At 48.5% G+C, this 21,421-nt stretch overlaps 1 protein-coding gene across 1 annotated transcript in view; it reads left to right on the forward strand.

The window, feature by feature from the left end:
- LOC308144559 (triple functional domain protein-like) overlaps nucleotides 1–21,421 on the forward strand; it is a 69,266-nt gene that overhangs the window by 28,925 nt on the left and 18,920 nt on the right. The window contains 25 exon segments of the mRNA XM_080515694.1: nucleotides 505–579; nucleotides 3,771–3,885; nucleotides 5,390–5,582; nucleotides 7,536–7,640; nucleotides 7,820–8,016; nucleotides 8,909–9,152; nucleotides 10,001–10,123; nucleotides 10,544–10,735; nucleotides 12,270–12,401; nucleotides 13,840–14,070; nucleotides 14,832–14,954; nucleotides 15,455–15,646; nucleotides 16,340–16,509; nucleotides 17,617–17,770; nucleotides 17,772–17,792; nucleotides 17,878–18,078; nucleotides 18,652–18,696; nucleotides 18,698–18,820; nucleotides 18,964–19,083; nucleotides 19,185–19,376; nucleotides 19,467–19,616; nucleotides 19,706–19,820; nucleotides 20,642–20,757; nucleotides 20,993–21,115; nucleotides 21,208–21,402. Coding sequence (XP_080371820.1) covers nucleotides 505–579; nucleotides 3,771–3,885; nucleotides 5,390–5,582; nucleotides 7,536–7,640; nucleotides 7,820–8,016; nucleotides 8,909–9,152; nucleotides 10,001–10,123; nucleotides 10,544–10,735; nucleotides 12,270–12,401; nucleotides 13,840–14,070; nucleotides 14,832–14,954; nucleotides 15,455–15,646; nucleotides 16,340–16,509; nucleotides 17,617–17,770; nucleotides 17,772–17,792; nucleotides 17,878–18,078; nucleotides 18,652–18,696; nucleotides 18,698–18,820; nucleotides 18,964–19,083; nucleotides 19,185–19,376; nucleotides 19,467–19,616; nucleotides 19,706–19,820; nucleotides 20,642–20,757; nucleotides 20,993–21,115; nucleotides 21,208–21,402 — 3,647 coding nt within the window.

Consider the following 21,421-nt stretch of genomic DNA (forward strand, 5'->3'; position numbering starts at 1 on the left):
GTCGAACGTGATTGCGGCTTTTTTTCTCCTCCATTCAGCTCTTACCTTGTCAGACGTGAAAGTTCCCTCGGTGGGAGTTCTTTTGTGTTCCGTGCTGCCTTGTTTCATTTTAAATCAATAAGAACGGAGGTGGCCTTTTGGATTTGAATGTTTCCTGCACCCTGTTTCCCCTCATGAGCGGTTCTACATTCTCCTCCTTCAACCCCCCCCCCCCCCGTGCTCAGGCTCAACTTGTCTCACCATTATTATTTGTTCTGCCTCTTTCTTCGGTATCAATGTATTCGTGTGGTTTAAGTTTGAATCGCACATCTCAAGCTCAAATTCCAGGAGTTTAAAAAAAACAACTGATCTCCACATTGCATGTGGACTAAATCTGCTGCAACCTTCAATATTCTGCTTTCAAGGAAGGCAAACAAAAAAAAATAAATCAAACAGTGACAGAAGGGTTAAACTTTTGAGAAAATCTTGGATTGAAAATCTCATCGCCTCATTCTTTGTGTGCAGGTTTCAGGAGAAATGAGGAGATGAGGGCGATGGAGGTGCTCCCCATCCTCAAAGAGAAAGTTGCCTTTCTGTCAGGTAAGATTATGTGTGTGTGTGTGGTTTTACAAAACCGCCTGGCCACCGCAGTGTGACCAGGGCGAGTGTCGCTTGCGGAAACGGGGAAGCGCAGAGTCCCGAGGGCGAAGCTGTGGAGGGGCCTCTCCTCCCGTCTCTCGCTCGCACACAGACGCACTGTGGACATAATAACAGGGTCAGACTGAGGCCCAGACACTTACCCCCTGACCTCTCTTCAAACACACACACACACACACACACACACACGCACACACACATAGACGACTCGCAATACACATCCTGTCACGACCGCGGAACAGAGCACTCGAGCTGCCCGGGCTTTTGCCTCCACCCCTCCCAGTAAAGCTCAGCCATGCACGCACCCAAATCCTGCCAGAGAAAACTCACAGGAGGCCGAAATGGAGATACAGACTGCCAAGAACATCCAGCAGGATTATTTGTACAACACAGAAAAAACATTATTCATCCAGCGTACGAGCAGTGTGTACATCGTGTGTATCTATACGTGCTGGAGAGACACTCACACAGCACCGATAGATCAGAATAACAATATATCTTAATTAGAGTGTTCTGCGACCCCCCCCCCCCCCCCCCCCCGTGTCTGTGGCGAAGGTCACAGGTAGAATCACAACAACTAGGGCGGTGACTCAGTCGAACGCACCGAAAATTCAAAACGGGAGAAACGGGGGCCAGCGTTACCATGGCGATGACTTGCTGTCAGCTCACACATCCCGTGGCGGTCGCTGGCGGAGTAATTGGCTTTGAAATGATGTGTGGGGGGGGAGTGATGTGAAAAATAGGGTAAATGAGCTAAGCCTATTATCTCAAATCTACCCCCCCCCCCTAAAAAAAAAAAAGAGAGCGTGTTCGTCTGGTGCCACGTGAGCATTTGATTTCTCTCCCTCCGAGCAGCCGGGTCGAACCTGGAGGCGCGTAACAACCCGGCTGAACTCACTAATTTGCGGGCTGAGCACAGTCGGGTCTGTGTTTACAAGTTCCCACGTGAGTGAAGCAGCGGCGGTCGCAGACGAGGAGCAAAATATTATTCTACTACCTGATATTCAAGCTTCGCCCTCATGACCGCGCTCTGTTAATGATACCCAACTACCAATTAAAAAAAAGGGACAGTGAGCATGGATTGAGGCTGGAAGGCTCCGGAGGGCAGCAGCACTGTAGAAATAGTGTTGTGTGGAAATCCTTGGAAAGACGCGTGGTACAGTTCCTACATAACGTGAAAACATGAAGCGTTTGGCAGCACTGGGTCCTCGATTTCAGTCATCAGATCGAAAACTTATTTCATGACTCTGAAAGGACGGATCGCCCCAGCTTTGGGGGAATCGTTTTCTCTAACCGAAAAACAGCGTTCAGCCCTTTGGAATAAAATATAACAATATGACAATATAGATTACACACTCAACAGGTCATGAGTCCATTAAAGGGCAAACACCATGAGACACATTGACACTCAGCCGTAAATTTGGATTCACCAATTAGCCTTAGACGCATTTTTGGACTGTGAGATCTGTTGAGGCGAGTGTTAACCGCTTGGCTCACGTCCTTCACTGACGGGAGTAGAAAGGCTGCGATGATCGCCGCATTTCCACTCTCCAACCTCTACGCTTCGACTCTGTGCCTCTCCACGGCTTGTATGCCGTCATTGATGTACGACTGTGCTCGTCTTCTTATCGCCTCCACTGGATCGGAGTGTACTTTATTTAATCAGTGATATTTGATTGGAATATAAGTCATGTATTTTCATGTACAGTAGCTTTAATCACGGTGGGAGGGGCCTATATATTATCAATCAGTTGGGGGGGTTCATAGACCAGACTTGCACTGTATATATTGTTTGATAATTGAATATTACATCAGTATCTTTTTGCCGCATGATTCTCCCAATACTCCTTTTTAACATCCATCCATTTTTGTTTCTGCTGTACGGGATAATTCTTGAAAATAAACATGTCCAGTCACTGATTTTAAGCTGAGCTCTTGCAGTGTCTTTTTAACAAAAAACCAACCTAATCTAATATTGTCGGCGTTCCCATGCTTATATTGTATAATTAGCAAGAGTAAAGCGGTTTTCAGAGTAAATAGTAGTTTTACTATGGGGTTATATTTGTGCCAAAATTCTGAGCGAGCGATGGGAAAATTTGAGCGCAAAAAAATTAATTGTGCAAGCACACTAATAACATTTTGAGGAAATATTTAAATTGCGCAAAGACAAACTTGAGATTGCGCGCTCAAAAATCATTTCTGCGCTCAGATTCTTCCTCTGCGTGCTCAACCTCTCTCTCTCTCTCGCGCTCAACCTCTCTCTCTCTCTCGCGCTCAACCTCTCTCTCTCTCGCTCGCTCAAATATCTCCATGTCCGCGCTCAAGTTCTGCTGTGCGCTCGCTCAAAATGTGCAAAGCCCAAATGTGACAGACACGGTTGTCCACCAATCACAGAAATTTGGGGCGGGTGTTGAACTGTGATTGGTTACTTCGGTTTCTGGAAGTGACTCATAACCAACAAAGAAGAAAAAGAAGAAGAAGAGGGAAAAACAAACTGCGGGGGAAAACATGTTGTAATCCAGGATCATTATCTTTAGTTTTCCTTATTTCTGTTTTCCTTCGCAGTTTGTTTTTTCCTCTTCTTCTTCGTCGGTTATGAGGCACTTCCAGAAACCGAAGTAACCAATCAGAATTCAACGCCCGCCCCAAATTTCTGTGATTGGTGGACAACCGTGTCTGTCACATTTGGGCTTTGCACATTTTGAGCGAGCGCACAGCAGAACTTGAGCGCGGACATGGAGATATTTGAGCGAGCGAGAGAGAGAGAGGTTGAGCGCGAGAGAGAGAGAGGTTGAGTGCGAGAGAGAGAGAGAGGTTGAGCACGCAGAGGAAGAATCTGAGCGCAGAAATGATTTTTGAGCGCGCAATCTCAAGTTTGTCTTTGCGCAATTTAAATATTTCCTCAAAATGTTATTAGTGTGCTTGCACAATAAATTTTTTGGCGCTCAAATTTTCCCATCGCTCGCTCAGAATTTTGGCACAAATATAACCCCATAGTTTTACTATATTGAATTTGTAAATGTGTTACTAAAAAGAATTCGGTGGATTCAGCCTTTAAAAGTTGTCTGTACAAAAAAGTTGTATGTTTTGATCCGTATACGCAACCGAAGAAGTGTTTTTATTTGTTCCCCCAGGTGGCAGAGACAGACGCGGAGGTCCAGTTCTAACGTTTCCATCACGCAGCAACCACGACAGAATACGAACGGACGACCTGAGGAGACTGATCGCGTACCTCGCCGGCATCCCGAGGTACACACTCTGTGCCGTCTCGTGTCGAAGAGGGGAAGCCCCTCTAAACACACACACACACACCCAGAGCAAGTGCACGGAGCCCCACGAGCGAGCACGTGAGGCAGCCGACACAAGCATGTGAGAGGAGAGACGGGAAACGCAGAGTGTAATAATTGAAAAACGAGCTGCAGGGAGCCGGCGAGAGACTGAGCTGAGGCTACAGAGGAGAGAGAGAGAGAGCGAGAGAGGAGGGGGGGTGGATTAAAACTGACATGCAGCCGAGAGCGCATGTGCAAGGAGGTGTGTGTGTGTGTGCGCGCGCGAGTGAGAGAGCGAGCGAGCAAGTGTGTGTGAAAGCAAAACAAAGTGTCGCAGTAGCCGAAGCGGTGCGGCGGCGGTGGCAGTTACTGCGAGCGAGCGGCTCCTCACCTCCCAGGTAAAGCGTCGCTCTGCGGGCTTCTCATTCCTGTTCATCCCGTCAACCCTCTCCATCTGCTCTGTGTGTGTGTGTGTGTGTGTGTGTGAGTGAGTGTGCGTGTGTGTGTTTGAAAATCAGACCCCGAATGTTCTCCTTCTGCTGTCATTCGGCGGATCGCCGCCACACTGCCACCATGTCAATGTGTTGCACGTGTTGCGATCTTTCTTTTCTATTTTTGGGAACCTCTGCACACCGCAGGGAAGCCAAAAAAAAAAAAAAAAAGATGATGTGATGGAGATTTTACGAGATGTAAGAATAGAAGGAGGTCTGAAAAGAACTGTGCTGAGCTGAACGAGCGTGACGGATGGGGGGGGGGGGGGTTGTGTAGAGTCGTGCGGGATTTGAAGTCCGGATGAAATAAGTTGGATATGGTGAGGACAGGATGTATGTTGAGGAGTGAGAGATGGAGCAGCCACAGTTTGCTCCCTGAGTCCTGAGTACAGATTGTTTCTTTGATGCGTATCTGCAGCGCGTTTTGCTCCCAGCACTGTACATGGAGTTCTTGTCAGATGATGATATTAATGCCAGCAGGAGCGCAGCACCACAGGGGAAAACGGCTGCTCCGGCACAAATATGCTGATTTGTATTTTTTTTTTTTTATATATATATATTTATGCACACATTTGTGACTCATTCCCTCGCAGGTGTATTTTGTGTGTGTGTGTGTGTGTGTGTGGGTGTGGATGTAAGTGTGTGTTGGAGTGCGTGGGTGGGTGTGTTGGATGAGTGGTTGCTGCGTAGGCTGCTCACAGTATAGAAAATGCGTCATCTCACTGTTTGTTTTGATTCTCCTTTTTTTTCCCTCTCTCTCTCTCTCTCCCTCCCCTTTTTCCATCTTCTCTTCTGTCTGTCCTCTCCATCATCCCTCACTCATCCTTTCCCACGCCTGTCATCTGTCTCTCTCTGGATTATACTCTCTCCAATCGCTCTTGGATCCCCCCCCTCCCTCCCTCCCTCCCTCCCTCCCTCCCCCCTCCCTCCAATCTTCTCTCTTTAATTCCTCCCACTCTCGCCGATCGCCACCATCCTCCCGTCCGTACCCAGCGAGGAGGTGTGTAAACATGGCTTCACGGTCATTGTTGATATGCGCGGCTCCAAGTGGGACAGCATCAAGCCTCTGCTGAAGATCCTGCAGGAGTCCTTCCCTTCCTGCATCCACGTCGCCCTCATCATCAAACCCGACAATTTCTGGCAGAAGCAGAGGACCAACTTTGGCAGCTCCAAGTTTGAATTCGAGGTAGGATTTGTGCTTGTTTGGGTTGGGTGTGAACTTTTGGATCATTCCTCCACGGGGTGTTGCACAGATAACAGTATATAGTTAAGGAAATATATCACACTTGCATATAAAGGCTGCACACTCAAAGATGGATCTGGCTCTCATATGCTTTTTTTTTTTCTTTTATATGGATTTCAGTCTCCACTTATAAGCGTCCGCATGTTTGTAAAAGTGGGAAAAAAATATGAAGTCCACCATTTTCTGTCAGCTGAGCTGTGATAACAGCCGCTGTGCCCCCCCCCCCCAGCTTCAACTCTTCCTCCGCGTTCCCGAGCTGCTCATTGTCAGCACATTTCATCATCTCTCTCTCTTTCTCTCTCTCTCTATCCCCCCCCCCCCCCCCCCCCCCGGCTGCGTACATCACCAACCAGCTGTCTCTATCATTTCATCACATTCAAGCCCAAAACTGGCACATAGCAGATCCCGAGCGTCGTGATGCTGTCAGTATTTCTTTATTTTTTTTATTTTTTATTTTTTTACATCTCACAGCTAATTAGTGGAGTGCACTCAGAGCAGGTGTATTTCTTCCCCGAATGAGCATCGGCGTGCTCTTTCAGCTCCTGATTCATAGCCCGCTAACTAAACGCTCTCTAATGAAGCCTGGATGAGCAGCCCCCTCCGCCCTCAGTCCTACTTACTGTGGTAACGATCAACATTAGCTCCATCCTGTGGAAACTCTGTTGCTCTAACATGTAACGTGGGAGCGGCTCCAGATAAACTGGCACACGCTCTGGCCCCCACGGAAAGTGGCCTGGCCGTGCGAGCGTGGAAATCGCTCCAGATCGTTCCCTCGTACGCACACGGGTCCGCTGTGGCCTACCGATAAGATATCGATCGCTTGATAGGAAGAATGGCTACGGGGCAGGCTTCAATTATTCCCAAGCTGCCCTGCCGTGCCGCATCGGGGCATTGATTGGGCCACATTACGTGTGCATTGGTATGTGCACATGTTGTCATGTGACCCGGCCGGTTTTTTGTCCCGCGTTGCATTTGCATTTAGATCTGATGTTGCTAAAACTGCAGCGAATCCGTTGATTCTCTGACCGGGAAACGGAGCATTTCTCCGGCAGCCGCATGAGGATTCTCCATCTTCAGGTGACTGCTGCCACCATATTTGATTGTAGATACAGCGTGCGGTTCAGTGGGGGAGAAACGTGCTCCCAGCGTCGCCATCCATACAAATCAATTGGCTAACAACAATGGCAAATACAGCTGTATCAGTATTTTCCGCTGGCAAGAGCCACTCTCCTTTATCTTCTCCTTTTAAAGCCAAGGACACCAGTGCGTCTCTGCTTTGTGAGGCCTACACAAAGCCGATCCAGCTTCGTTCTGTCTCCATCCGTCTTTGGCCATGTGTGTGGGGGTGTTGTGCGGAGGTGGGTTAGCAGAAACACGGAGGCACTGAAACCGAACGGGGAGATATTTCCTTGGTGTTTCTCTGAAATTGATATTGTAATATGCAACTGTTGTTTTGTGGAGAAGATCAGAGTTTTTCTTTTACCCGACTCTGAAGTGGAGCACGACAGCCGGTTGATCACGGAGGACCGGTGCCCGGTGGGGAAGCGTTTAATTGTTAAGAGTAGAAGGGGGCAGAGACGTGTGGAGCTGCTATAAGTCTTCTGGCATAATGAAGCTGTAAAGGTTCCTATCCTAGAAGGAAGGGGATCAAATGCGCTTAAGTCGTTGATTACAAGGCTTCTGATGTAACTTTAAAAAAAAAAAAAAGCATTGCAACAATTTAGAAGTGAGGGATTGCCTGCGTCTTTACGAAGTATCCCGACATTTCCACAGCAGTTGGAGGCGGCAGAGGAGAGATTAGAAGCATTTAACCGCTCACTCAAGTGAGCTGCATTAGTTCTAAGTCCAGCGGAAGCTCCGTCAAACTCCTGCCCTTTACTTTCTCTCCTCCTGCAGACCACCATGGTGTCGCTAGAAGGCCTGACAAAAGTGGTGGACCCCTCACAGCTCACGGCAGACTTCGACGGCAGTCTGGATTACAACCACGAAGAATGGATAGAGGTGAGACCGGCCCACCAACCCCCCCCCCCCCCTCCATTCTGAGCCATCTGCTCAATTTCTAATCTGCCGCAGGAGATTTCCCCTCGGAAGGCGAGCAGCAGGGAGGATTTTTTTTTTTTGTTTTCGTTTGAATGATACGTAATGGTTTTTGCACTCAAAACCCCCTTCTGACCGTTCAGGTGCGCGTCGCGTTCGAAGAGTTTTCCGGCCACGCCACCCAGATGCTGGCGCGACTGGAGGAGATGCAAGAAACCGTGTCAAGGAAGGATTTCCCACAGGACCTGGAAGGAGCCAGGCGGATGATAGAAGAACATGCCACTCTGAAGAAGAAAGTCATAAAAGCGCCGATTGAGGAGCTTGACACGGAAGGACAGAGGTACGGGGGGGGGGAGAAAAAGAAAAAAAGCAGCTTTGCCATTAAACAGAAGCTTTGACAAGGATAAAACTGAAAGTGTAGGATTATATTTGTCTCTTCCACTTTGCCTTTTTATGTTCGTGTTGCAGAAGCTGAATTTGGAAGAGCAAATGTGTGTGAGGGAAGTGTGTGTGTGTGTGTGTCTGCCAACGTAAAGATGTGCAGATCATGCGTTTATTTATATTTTGAAAATCTTCTGCGTTTGTGAATATTGCAGTGCCGAGTGTCTGTATTAGATTTAGCAACTTTAAGTTAGTCTGTCTTCAGCTCTGTGGGCATGAAGGTCAGTCTCTGTGTCCCGCGGCTTGTGTCAAATCACGAGCACTTGATGCAGGAATAAAAACTTAGAGACGTTCTCAAAGAGCCACAAATGGAAGAAAGATGTTTTTTTAAGAGGACAAGCAGATCTTTTTTGTGTGGGGGGGGGCTGAATTGTCGAGAAATGTTCAATGAGTGGCTCCTCCTGCCCATATTTACGGTACTTTAAGCTCTGTGACTGGACGATCATACTGCAATGGTCTGTTTACCGGTAGTTTAGGAAAATCCTGTTAATCTTGAATAGTGTGGGCGTTCTGATTATGAGAGGCATGCGCCAGATTCTGTCAAAGTTGACAAGACAGGATTTAAAGAGGTGAGATTGAACTTTTGAACTTGTGAAAAGGCTATTATAAGATACCTGAGGATTTATTTGAACTGTAAATCATAAAAAAGTTTAAAAAAAAAAAGAAAACAAACACAACAGGCGAACTCAAATTTTGTCATTTGTATGCTTGTTTTGTTAATGCAATATTGTGTTTATGCTTCGCTCTGTGTCGTGTGACAGCCGTAACCTTGATGCATTGGTTGTTTCCAGGTTGCTCCAGCGCATTCAAAGCAGCGAGTCCTTCTCCAATCGTAACGGCGGTGGTGGCGGAGGTAGCGGCGGCGGCGGCGGCGGAGGATGCAACGCCGACACCCAGGGCCTGGTGCCCCGGATCACCCAGCTGCTGGACAAGCTGCACTCCACGCGGCAGCACCTCCACCAGGCCTGGCACGTCCGCAAGCTGCAGCTGGACCAGTGCTTCCAGCTCCGCCTCTTCGAACAGGACGCCGAGAAGGTCGGTGGGCCGCCGGGAACAGAGAAGCCATATAGCGGCTGTCGATAATCCCAGCATGGGGAATCACTGTAGGGCAGACAAATGCCAATATAAACAAACCAAAACAAAAACTTAATTACGCCCACAGAGAGGAATTGATTGAAGTGGATTGTGGAGCCGTCATGAACCGATGTTGCTTTTCTGCTTTCATCCTGAAATACTACATCTAACTTTATGTCGCCAATAAAACTGGGAGCAGGAGTGAAAACTAAACGCCGTTGCACTCGAGATACGATTCAAGCACGAGAGACGGGGAAGGTACGCGGCCACCTCCTCTGGCTGCCATGCAGGAAGCGCAGATGTTGACAGCTGCAGCACAAAATAGAATGAGGCATTGGTGGGGGGGGGAGATTGAGAGATCCATGTTTGAGTGAGTGGAATGAAATAGCAGGTTGCAGCAACAGAGCGCGAGCTGCAGTCTTGGATACACTGCAGTAGTAGGAGCTTGTTGCTAGGACACCATAGGCCACGAGTTGTTCTCTAGGAGAGCCTGAGAGGATACTCTTAATAGAGGCGGTCCGTTTCTCTGTGTTCTGGCCTGGAAAGATGACAACTGTGTGAACACTGCAGCAGCACACACACACACACACACACACACACACAAAAACTCGCCCGCAAGGCTCAGTCCCAGCTGTTTGTCTTTGTACCTGCGCCTGCAGCAATCTGCACGAGTTACAGATGATCCGAGTGTGCATGTGTTCATTTGCTAACTTTTTTTTTTTCCCCCTTTTCTCTCTCTGTCTCTCTCTCACACACACACACACTTTCTCTGTCTCTGTGTGTTTGTGTGTCTGCTCTGGCATCGGCAGATGTTTGACTGGATCATGCACAACAAGGGCTTGTTCCTGGCAGGCTACACGGAGATCGGCAACAACCACCCCCACGCCGTCGAGCTGCAAACCCAGCACAACCACTTTGCGATGAACTGCATGGTAAGGCACAGCGATTCGCAGCGGGAGGGATGAGCTTTCCGCCCACTTGGACTCCAGTCCGTGCACCCGCGCTGTATAATAACACCGTTATTGCGCTGAGCCACAACCTCCAGTGTTTTGTTGTGCGCTCCCGTGCACTCGCGCGTCTTCCGCGCGTTTGCAGCAGCAACACAACCAGGTATTAAGTAATCCTATTCTCTTATCCACAGTCGGCCTTGCATAAGCATTATGAAACGGTTGAGACGAGGAACCGGTGTAGCCACAGGGGTTGGATGAGAAAGAGTAGCAGCGGCCCGATTATCCCTCGCCGCACTCTCCACCCATCCACATTGTGTCCAGATTGTTCTTTTTGAGTGGGTTCTCGCACACGTTGCTCACGACTGTCACTCTGACACCCCCCCCCTCTGTCCGGCCGTCCAGAATGTGTACGTGAACATCAACCGGATCATGTCTGTGGGGAACCGGCTGCTGGAGTCCGGTCACTATGCCTCGCAGCAGATCAAGCAGATCTCAGGCCAGCTGGAGCAGGAGTGGAAGGCGTTCGCCGCCGCGCTGGACGAGCGGAGCACGCTGCTGGAGATGTCGGCCAGCTTCCACCAGAAATGTGACCAGGTAGGGCGCGGATAGCTGTCGGTGCCGAAAGCATTATTCTAACGTGAAACCTGCACATTCTTTATCTCGCTTAACATTTTAAGACCGCTTTGAAACTGTTTGGTTAACTTGACGGTTATGAAAAGCAGAACCTGTGGAGAGCGGGGCATGTCGATACAGGATTCATTCAGGTTTTTTGTTTTTAAGTCCCAAGTATGACTCATCAAGTCACATTTGAGAGGTTTGTTTTCTTTCTTTTCCCAGTTGTCAGCTTATCATCCGATCATTGCTGGATGTAGATTGTCTCCTAATTCCAGCAGAAATACATCTGCAGCTTTTTTTTGGGTGATTCCTCTGCACCGAGTCAGAGATCCAGCCACTGCCGAAGTGTCAATCACATATTGTGTCACCTTTGCTTCAGTTTAATCCTCAATAATATACTATATACAGAATCAGAAGACATTTAGGGGCTGTTTGTGTTAACTTTTTAAGTGAAACATTCAGTTTGTCATCATATTATACTGATTATGTGGTTTCTTCATGGATATTTGGTAATAAGTATCAGGTTTTCTACCATTAATTAGATTAATATATGATAGAAAGGACTTTTGTGAATCTACTGAAGAAATGTATGTATTCTCTATTCTCAACTCTGGAAAACGTGAAAACTCGTCCCTTAAAATGCTCCACTAATCTCTAAAGTCAGTTTTAATGGGAGCGGAATAGAGGAAAACTTCCCTTGGTGTGTTTTTTTCCAGCCAGTTGACATGTTGACCTGGTCTCCACTCGTGTTTGAACAAGAACAGAGAAACTTACACTCCCCAGGTTGTAAAATACCCATTTGGCTTCATTAAATCTATAAAGCCCAACATATGCATTCCATTTCCATATATTTACATAAACCTATGCAGGGCGTGACTAAAGTATTTGTTATGCGCTGGTATTTCGATCTGCGCTCATTAGTCGAACCACTGTGGACCGATTCCCGGCCCAGAATCCCAACACGGGGAACATGGGTGGTGCGACTTTTCCGACCTGGAATATCGCTGTCACCGAGCCGGCCTTTTCATGTTTTGCTGAGCTGAAATAGAAGCAACTGTGTCCCAAAAGGATTCGCCCCAGCCTTTATCCCCTCCCACACACACAGACACACAGAGCTTTTGTTTTAAGTCTTTGTTCTGCTCATGTATGTTCTTCTCATTGTCACGGAAGAAAAAATCTCTGCAAGGTTTTTAATTAGATAGAGATCAGCTGAACTTGCTGATACGGCTTTCAGAGGTTCAGTCTGACCGCTTTTGTTTTTGCATCCCTCCCACATGAAGGGGGCCTCGGCACGTTGCAGGAAGTCGCCGCCTGCCAGCGCACAGCAGCGATCAGCCCGTAGATAACGCATCTGAAAAAAAGTCTCAGGAGTTCCATAAACAAAAGGAAAATAATCCCCCCAGGCGATTTTTTGCTTCTTCTGTGCACAAAGTATGAATCCTCATGTGTCACGTCATGTCCAGTGTGAACTGCTTCATGCGATATGCTCTCCATCCCCCCCCCCCCCTTGCAGTACATGAGTAACGTGGACTCGTGGTGTAAGGCGTGCGGCGAGGTGGATCTGCCCTCCGAGCTGCAGGACCTTGAAGACGGCATCCACCATCATCAAGGCCTGTATGAACACATCACTGCTGCATACTCCGAGGTACACACACACACACATACACACACACACACACACACACACACACACACACTGGTGCCTTTATGATGGGTTCGACAGCAATTTCTAAAAATTGACTCGTGAACGAGACCTGAGGTGTTATGTAATGAAATGTTTAATTCGCAGCATTGTTATGGTTATGTAAGGTATGAGTACACTTCTTAGAAGCTCTTTCTGATCTACCTCATTAGTCCATGATTCACATTGCCTTTCATTTTTAAATCCTCAGTTCTGATTTAGCCACGCTGTGAGACGGTAAAAGGTATAAAGATGCGCTCAACGCCTTGAATGCAGAAATGATGGAATCAGCTTTTCTCTGGATCGATTCTGCTCTCGGTGGACGTGTGATTGCGCAAAGATCTCCCTGTGTCACATGTCAATTTCAGAAAATCAGGAGAAATAACTATTGCAGCTGAAGAAACGCTGTCAAGCAGGGTTTTTTTGGTTTTTTTAGTTTAAACCCGCCAAAATAACTTTTTATCGGTAGTATAAAAGTCAAAGAAATTCGACAAACGTCTAAATTACAACCCCAATTGTTTACCATTGTGTTACATCACTTAGTCTAATTACAGTCTGGGTTCATTGTTGATGAGGATTGAAGCTGCTCAACAGTTGTTTTTTTGTTTGTTTGTTTTTTGCTGGAGTTTCATCTATATAATAAGCGAGCTGTTTTCTAATAGTGAAAGATGTGTTGAGTTCAGCACCTGGACTCTTTACACACTGAAGCCTCACTGTCTTGCTGGAATAATCAATTTGCAATAGGAGCAGATGTTGTTATTTGATATTTTCCAGCATTGTGACAGCCTTTCCAGATGTGCGAGCCCCTCACACCGACAGACACGAATGCAGCCTAACACCACCGCAGATGCTCTTATTTTATATTCTGGCCTCATAGTTTTCTCAGAGAATTTCAAATTCAATTAATCTAATGACCGTTTTCTGTGTTTCCTCAGTCGTGTTTTTTTTTTTTACGGGGTTTTAACTTTGTTGGAAATGAGGTTTCATATTGATTGATTATTGAAAGCTTTTTGTGTATTTCTATGTAGTTCAATTCTGTATTGCCAGATCACATCAACCCCTTGAGGCCCGGCCTCCCCAATCAAGGAGCGTTTGTGTTTAATTTTTACGAAGAGAGTATTCCAGATGTTTTCATAATTTTTCACTATGCCATTTCTAATAATCCACTATACAAGAATCTCACAACATACTGTCCATCTACTGCAGCTTGTATAATCACAGAAAATCAACTGAAAATATGTTAAAACGCGTTTGCTGCTCTGGAGTTTTACTAGTAGCCTCTCATTACATTTCTTTTTTTTGTTATTTCTCAGACAGACACTAGTTAGATTTTGAAAAGTGTGTGAACACAAGTTGCTGGCCGAGCCGTATTTAAATCCATATACATATTTTCTCCCATCAGGTGAGCCAAGATGGCAAAGCACTGTTGGACAAGCTGCAGCGACCCTTGACCCCGGGCGGCGCCGACTCCCTGACGGCGTCGGCGAACTACTCCAAGGCGGTGCACCACGTCCTGGACATCATCCACGAGGTGCTGCACCATCAGAGGCAGCTGGAGAACATTTGGCAGCACCGGAAAGTGCGGCTGCACCAGCGCCTGCAGCTCTGCGTTTTTCAACAGGACGTCCAACAGGTATACACACACACACACACACACACACACACACACACACACACACACACACACACACACACACACTTCTATAGAATTCACTGTGTGGCTCTTCAAGCTGGCAGGTTACAGGGACAAAGTTGATGGCCAGATTCTCTCCAGCTAGTAAAACGGTAATGTGAAAATTGCACGTTAGCCTTCTGGGTAGAAGGATTCAGCACTTAATAGAGGGTTTGATCTCAGCCACAGTCATGTTTATTTCATCGTCCTTGAGCAAGTTGCGAGTTCAGCCGGCAGGAATGTTGAGTAAATGCCTGAAATGTAAATTTTCTCTGCACAGAAGGAAAAGCAATAGCCCGAAAACGAGAACAGCGAGCGTGCTTTAATCAAATAGTCCAATATGATAATACAGTCACTTACAGTCCCCCCCCAAAAAAAGCACAAAAAAAACAAAACACGGGCATTCCTGAATGTGTCGACATGGCAACTGTTGCTATGGCAACTGAATTGGGTCATATGTCCGTGCAGATGCTGTTCATCTGTTAAAAGCCGAGACGGACACAGGGTGCAGGGAGGGGGAGTGTGTGAAGACGGGCTCAGGGGGTAGCGCCTCGCGCAGTGTTAACTAATCATTCCATGGTTGTTCTGGCTGCCGCACACACTTCTGATAACCGTCGGCACACGTTGCACACGAGGCCCACCTCAGAGCACCCCCTTGTGGTTGTCCGTCTCACCCGCTCGCTGTGCGTCGTCTTGACTCGTCGAGTGTTTTCCCCGCACAGGTGCTGGACTGGATCGAAAACCATGGCGAGGCCTTCCTCAGCAAACACACGGGCGTGGGAAAGTCGCTCCACCGAGCACGGGCCCTGCAGAAACGCCACGAGGACTTTGAGGAAGTGGCACAGGTAAGACACTTCCTGTCTGAAGGCGAAGGGGCTCAACATTGACGAGTGAACCTCGACGCTGCCTTTCACGATAGTTATTATTGTTCAGTCTCTCTTTTTGACATAACATTTTGACAATTCCTCGCAATAACTGCAAATATCAAGATGGCAAAGTGCAGAAAAGTCATTTCAAAGCAGAGCTTTTACCAGAAAATATTAACGTCGACCTTTTGACATCCGACCTCATTGAAGCTGTTTGTTTCTGTTTGTTGTTTTTTTCCTTTCTCTCACCTTCACCCACTCTCCATCTCTCATTCCTGTCCCGACCTCTCTGTGTGCAGCTCTCAGGCTTCCTCCTGCCTTTTTTTCTTTTCTCTTCTCGTCTATCCCTGATTTCTTCATTTCGCCCTCTGCTCACCTTCAAAGACACGTTTATCCAAGCTGTAAACGCTAACCGCTGTCCCTCTCCTCTCTCCCGGAACCCCCCCCCCCCCCCCCCCCCCCCCCCCCCCGCGGCGTAGAACACGTACACCAATGCAGACAAGCTGCTGGAGGCGGCCGAGCAGCTGGCCCAGACGGGAGAGTGCGACCCGGAGGAGATCTACCAGGCCGCCCACCAGCTCGAAGACCGCATCCAAGACTTTGTCCGCCGCGTGGAGCAGCGCAAAGTCCTGCTGGACATGTCTGTCGCCTTCCACACGCACGTCAAAGAGGTGGGCAGAGAGAGAGAGAGAGAGAGGGTGACGTAACGCTGAAGTGGATGGTGGGCTGCTCATGTGGATGAGAGCTCCCACGGAGCAAGTGGGAAATAATCGCCACATCAAATGTGGAGTGTGTGTTTTAATTGTATTAGTCAGCAACGGACAAACGGTTTGCAACCTGTGGATGTTTCTCTCGGATCTTCTCAAGTGAGAATAGTTTTGGTGAAAACATGGTCTGTCGCCCCTCCGTCTGCTCGATTACTTCTTCACTCGAGGGGATAAAATCCCAAACCGTCTCACAATGAGTTGAGCGACTCCGTCTGCAGACTGGACTAAACTTTTCATATTGTTTCGTCATCAAAAGTTAAAGCAGTATTGCCGACCGTTGCGTCGAGTGAATCTTGGCGATCAGCTTGAATTTCAGAGACGTGGAGACGATTATTAGGAATAAAAGGGAAGGAAAGGCTCAGTACACCCGTGGCTGTAAACCATAATAAGTGTCTACACGGCACCTAACGTTCACCCCTGTTTCATCTGTGGTCTTTCATCTGAATTTCTTTGATCTTATTAGTGTGTCTACAGTGTCTTTACTGCAATATTGTTAACTGAAGCCATTTGGTCTTTGCTTTGTCTGGGTTCATTTTGTGAGCGGTTCGCCCTAATGTCAGCCTTAAAAACCAGTATGGCCACATTTCCCCTCTGTAGCTGTGGACGTGGCTGGAGGACCTCCAGAAGGAGCTGCTGGACGACGTTTACGCCGAGTCGGTGGAGGCCGTCCAGGATCTGATCAAGCGCTTCGGTCAGCAGCAGCAGACGACCCTGCAGGTCACCGTCAACGTCATCAAGGAGGGAGAGGACCTCATTCAGCAGCTCAGGTGCTTTTTTTTTTTTTTTTTTTCTTTTCCCTTTTCTTTGCCCAAAAAAACTATAAATGGAGAACGAGACTGAATTTCACTTCTGTTGTGAGTCCAAAAATAAATCGTGCATTGCTACTATCAGTGCAAACAGAGGCAGCGGGTTAAAATCGTGCATTGCTACTATCAGTGCAAACAGAGGCAGCGGGTTAAACAGGTCGAACTAATAGCGTCAATCATCCTTAGAAGTCACGCGAGCTCCCAGTGACACATGATGATGATGCACATGTGTTGCCAAAGAGAAGATGCGGTGACCCTCTCAGGAAAAGCAAAAGATTTGCATGTCTTCTTACATAACTGTGTTCCTCCAGTCTTCTCTCAGCAGAGCTTTGGCAGGGATGTGTCAGTAGAAACAGCTTTTGAGTGAAATTCAGCAAGAAAAAAACACAAAAAAAAAACACTGAAAATATGCAGGCAAAGTGTCTGTCTTCCAGTGTTGGAGATTGGATGAAGTTGACCCTCACTGTCTTGCTTTATTTTTATGCAGAGGATGTTCCTGCCCTCCTTCCAACTCCCTCTTTTCGATTTTTCCTCCCTCCTTTTTCTTCCTGCTGCACTGGCTCCTCTGCGAGGACTTGCATAATAGTCCTTCCTTTACAAACACGTGTCTAATTGTGTTGCCGTCCCCCCCTCCCCCGGGAGGCGGCCGTCACGCCGCACACCCTTCCCCGTGTCCCGTGCAGAAAGCGAACCACACGTGTGCACCGGCAGGTGTGCGTTCAAGTGCGGACTGTTAGCGGAGGGGCGCATCTGTCGGCATGAATAATCAGCCGGGAGCCGAGCGGAGTGCCACCCGACCTCTGCTCACTCACATTTAACCTCCCGCACGCTCACTCTCCAGACCTTACAGAAGCTGTCGCCTTCAAAATATACGCAGGGGGGCAGTTTGCAATCTGGTCTCGATTCCGCTTGACCCTCATTATGGTTTTGCACCCACACCTTTTTTTTGTGCCCTTTCATTCACTGTAAATAGTTTGTTTTCTACATTTCAAAAGCATTTTTGTCGTACGTTAAAGCCTATAGGTTAATAATCTCTGGACCTAATTCTTGGATTTGTTCCTCTTCCAGGGACTCTGCCATCTCCAGCAACAAGACGCCCCACAACAGCTCCATCAACCACATCGAGAGTGTCCTCCAGCAGCTCGACGAGGCCCAGGCGCAGATGGAGGAGCTCTTCCAGGAGAGGAAGATCAAGCTGGAACTCTTCCTGCAGCTCCGCATCCTTTGAAAGGGACGCCATCGACGTGAGTCTCTCGTGGAAACCGGCGGGAAACTTCCGACGGCGTTCAGCCTGGCGCGCTAACGTGGGAAGGATTTCTCCCCCCTCAGATCATCTCTGACCTGGAGTCGTGGAACGAGGAGCTCACGGGTCAGATGAACGACTTCGACACGGAGGACCTGACGCTGGCCGAGCAGAGGCTGCAGCACCACGCCGACAAGGCCCTGACCATGAACAACCTCACCTTCGACGTCATCCACCAGGGGCAGGAGCTGCTGCAGTACGTCAACGAAGTCCAGGCCCTCTGGTCAGTGAACTGCCACTAACATCTAAATCCTCAAAGCGGAAAAGTCACGTTTTTAGGGCACCCCCCCCCCCCCAATGCTATCTCCTAAGTTTTCTGTGTCTTTCATCATCTTCACTCTGTTAAATATTAAAAAAAAAAGTTTGCCAACTTTACTTGCTATTTCTTTTCTTTTCTGCTTTAAATACATTTTCTTGACCCTGATCCCTCATCCCCTGTCGCCAGTCTTGCCACATCAGGCGGCGTCGTCATTCAGCTGGGGGGTTAAAGCAGGATACAAGCTCGCGGTGGCGGCTGCTGCCGCAACACATTTCTGTGTTTGCTACATTAGTTTAATATTGATACTGTGGAGGCGTCGCGGGTCAGATTGCAGTCAGTGTTTGTGATGAGAGGCACCCCACTCACAAACCATAATAACTCACCTGTGATCTCACATGCTAATAGGTGCTCCGCACAAGGAATGGTTACATCACGCCACGTGTGTCCAACACAAAGCAGTTAATAACGTTTAAAAACTCAGCAACTTGTGTCGAATTTGCGGGCAATGCAGCGAGTTGAGCATCGTGTGTCCTTTTGTCCAGGCGTGGAGCTGCTGTGCGATCGGGACGTGGACATGGCCACACGGGGTCCAGGACCTGCTGGAGTTCCTCCATGAGAAGCAGCAGGAGCTGGACTTGGCGGCGGAGCAGCACCGCCGGCACCTGGAACAGTGTGTCCAGCTGAGACACCTCCAGGCCGAAGTCAAGCAGGTGAAGCATGCGGCCGCAAGGCGCCACCTGCAGGCAGAAATCCTGCAACGACAGCACATCGGGATCAGGATTTAATCACTTCTCCCAGTCTCATCTCCATGTTCTCGGATTACAGCTTCCTCTGTATGTTTTTCTTTTCTCAGGTGCTCGGTTGGATTCGTAACGGCGAGTCCATGCTGAACGCGGGTCTGATAACGGCGAGCTCCCTCCAGGAGGCGGAGCAACTGCAGAGGGAACACGAGCAGTTTCAGCATGCGATCGAGGTAACGCGGCTCACCCGGTCGCCTCGAGAGTGTTTTCTGTTCACGGAGTTGAGGGAGTTTAGTCTCACCCCGCGTTCCACCGCCTCTTCTCGCCGATGCAGAAAACCCACCAGAGTGCCCTGCAGGTGCAGCAGAAGGCGGAGGCTCTGCTCCAGGCCAACCACTATGACATGGACCTGATCAGAGACTGTGCCGAGAGCGTGGCCTCCCACTGGCAGCAGCTCATGCTGAAGATGGAGGACCGACTCAAGCTGGTCAATGCCTCTGTGGCCTTCTACAAAACTTCTGAGCAGGTGAAAAGGCCCGATTCAGTTTTGTTGTTTTGCCATTTCTGCATACGATAAAAGAAAACGCTCGGCAAAGTGGACTGTTTCTCTGCGCAGGTGTGCAGCGTGTTGGAGAGCCTGGAGCAGGAATACAAGCGAGAGGAGGACTGGTGCGGAGGAGCTGACAAACTGGGACCAAACTGTGAAACGGACCACGTCACCCCCATGATCAGCAAGCACCTGGAGCAGAAAGAGGCCTTTCTCAAGGTAAGTGCAAACAGAGGACGTCGGCTTTCAACACCACAGCAAAGTTTCAGGCTCCAGTATCAACGTGCGATTGTCAATCTTTCAATCAGGCGTGCACTCTGGCCAGACGGAACGCCGACGTCTTCCTCAAGTACATGCACAGGAACAGCGTCAACATGCCGGGGATGCTGAGTCATGTCAAAGCACCGGAGCAGCAGGTTAAAAGTGAGTACCGGGAAACGCTCCGCTCCAGGCCGTCGGAGCTGACGATGCAGGAAACCAAAGAGCCTCGACACTCAGCTGAACGGTGAAAACATTCAGCCTCTGACCCTCAGGAAGGCCTGAACACACTGGAGGCAGAACTGGTGCAACGACCACAAGCTCTTTTTGTTACCTCTGATCTTTAAAAGGCAGGAAAAAAGGAGAGTTATGCTCCTGGCTTGAGGCAGCAGCTGAAGACGGGTGTTGTGCCAATATATGTCGCCATGCTAGATTAAACCCAGCACAGATGAATTATGAGCCGGTCACAAAGATTAGCTGGAATAATGGCAGCTTATTTTATGGCGGCAACTTAATTCCTTGAGGATTTAACATCCACTTATTGTGGTTTCTCTTCAGCTCATGCTGAGCGTCAAGCTCCCTGTGATCCTTTGTTTCCTTAAAGAAGATGTGAGACGCGAGATTGGGAAACACTTTCATAGACTTGGCGTTATTTTCTACATTAATGATGCAGAAACTGAAAGCATGAGGTCTAAAATGTGGTAATTCCCAACTATTTTCACAAATTCAACCCACTCTTTCACATTAGAAGAGATTTGAGTGAGGGGAGGAGGAAACGACTCTTCTTCCAGATAAGATCTGAGCACAAGGGGGTGGAACAGCTAACATGCATGCCTCGGGGGCCGTGGGTATTTTTTTTCAGATTTTACAGTCCCATAAATTAGTGCCACATTGATATGTCCTTTGGTATGGTTTGAACACTTATTTTCTCAAGTGAATTTAGTGTTGTTGTTTTTTTTAAACGAGCTGTCGCTTTACGTTTGCAGACATCCTCAATGAGCTTCTGCAGCGGGAAAACCGTGTCCTTCACTTCTGGACCATGAGGAAACGGCGGCTGGACCAGTGTCAGCAGTACGTGGTGTTTGAACGCAGCGCCAAACAGGTACAGGAAACCAAGAAATGGCGAATGTTAAATTAACCAGTGGTCAGCTTTATGCATCATGGTTGGTGTGTGTGTGTGTGTGTGTGTGTGTGTGTGTGTGTGTGTGTGTGTGTGTGTGTGTGTGTGTGTGTGTGTGTGTGTGTGTGTGTGTGTGTGTGTGTGTGTGTGTGTGTGTGTGTGTGTGTGTGTGTGTGTGTGTGTGTGTGTGTGTGTGTGTGTGTGTGTGTGTTGAAAGGCACTGGAGTGGATTCATGACACCGGGGAGTTTTACCTGTCCACACACACGTCCACTGGCTCCAGCATCCATCACACGCAGGAACTACTGAAGGAGCACGAGGACTTCCACATCACAGCCAAGGTTTGTGTCTTTACCACACAAAAAAAAAATGCAGGCGATAGTTTGGACCTTTGCGTGTGTGCGTGACGGCCACGCTCTCCCCCCCCCCCCAGCAAACCAAGGAGCGCGTGAAGCTGCTGATCCAGCTGGCCGACGGCTTCTGCGAGAAAGGCCACAGCCACGCCGCCGAGATCAAGAAGTGGGTGACTGCGGTGGACAAGCGCTACCGAGACTTCTCCCTGCGGATGGACAAGTACCGCTGCAGCCTGGAGAAAGCCCTGGGCATCTGCTCCGACTCCAACAAAGCCGTGAGTGCGCACGCCGTTC

The sequence above is a fragment of the Blennius ocellaris genome (assembly GCF_963422515.1).
Source record: "Blennius ocellaris genome assembly, chromosome: 20".
In the NCBI taxonomy this organism is placed as follows: domain Eukaryota; kingdom Metazoa; phylum Chordata; class Actinopteri; order Blenniiformes; family Blenniidae; genus Blennius; species Blennius ocellaris.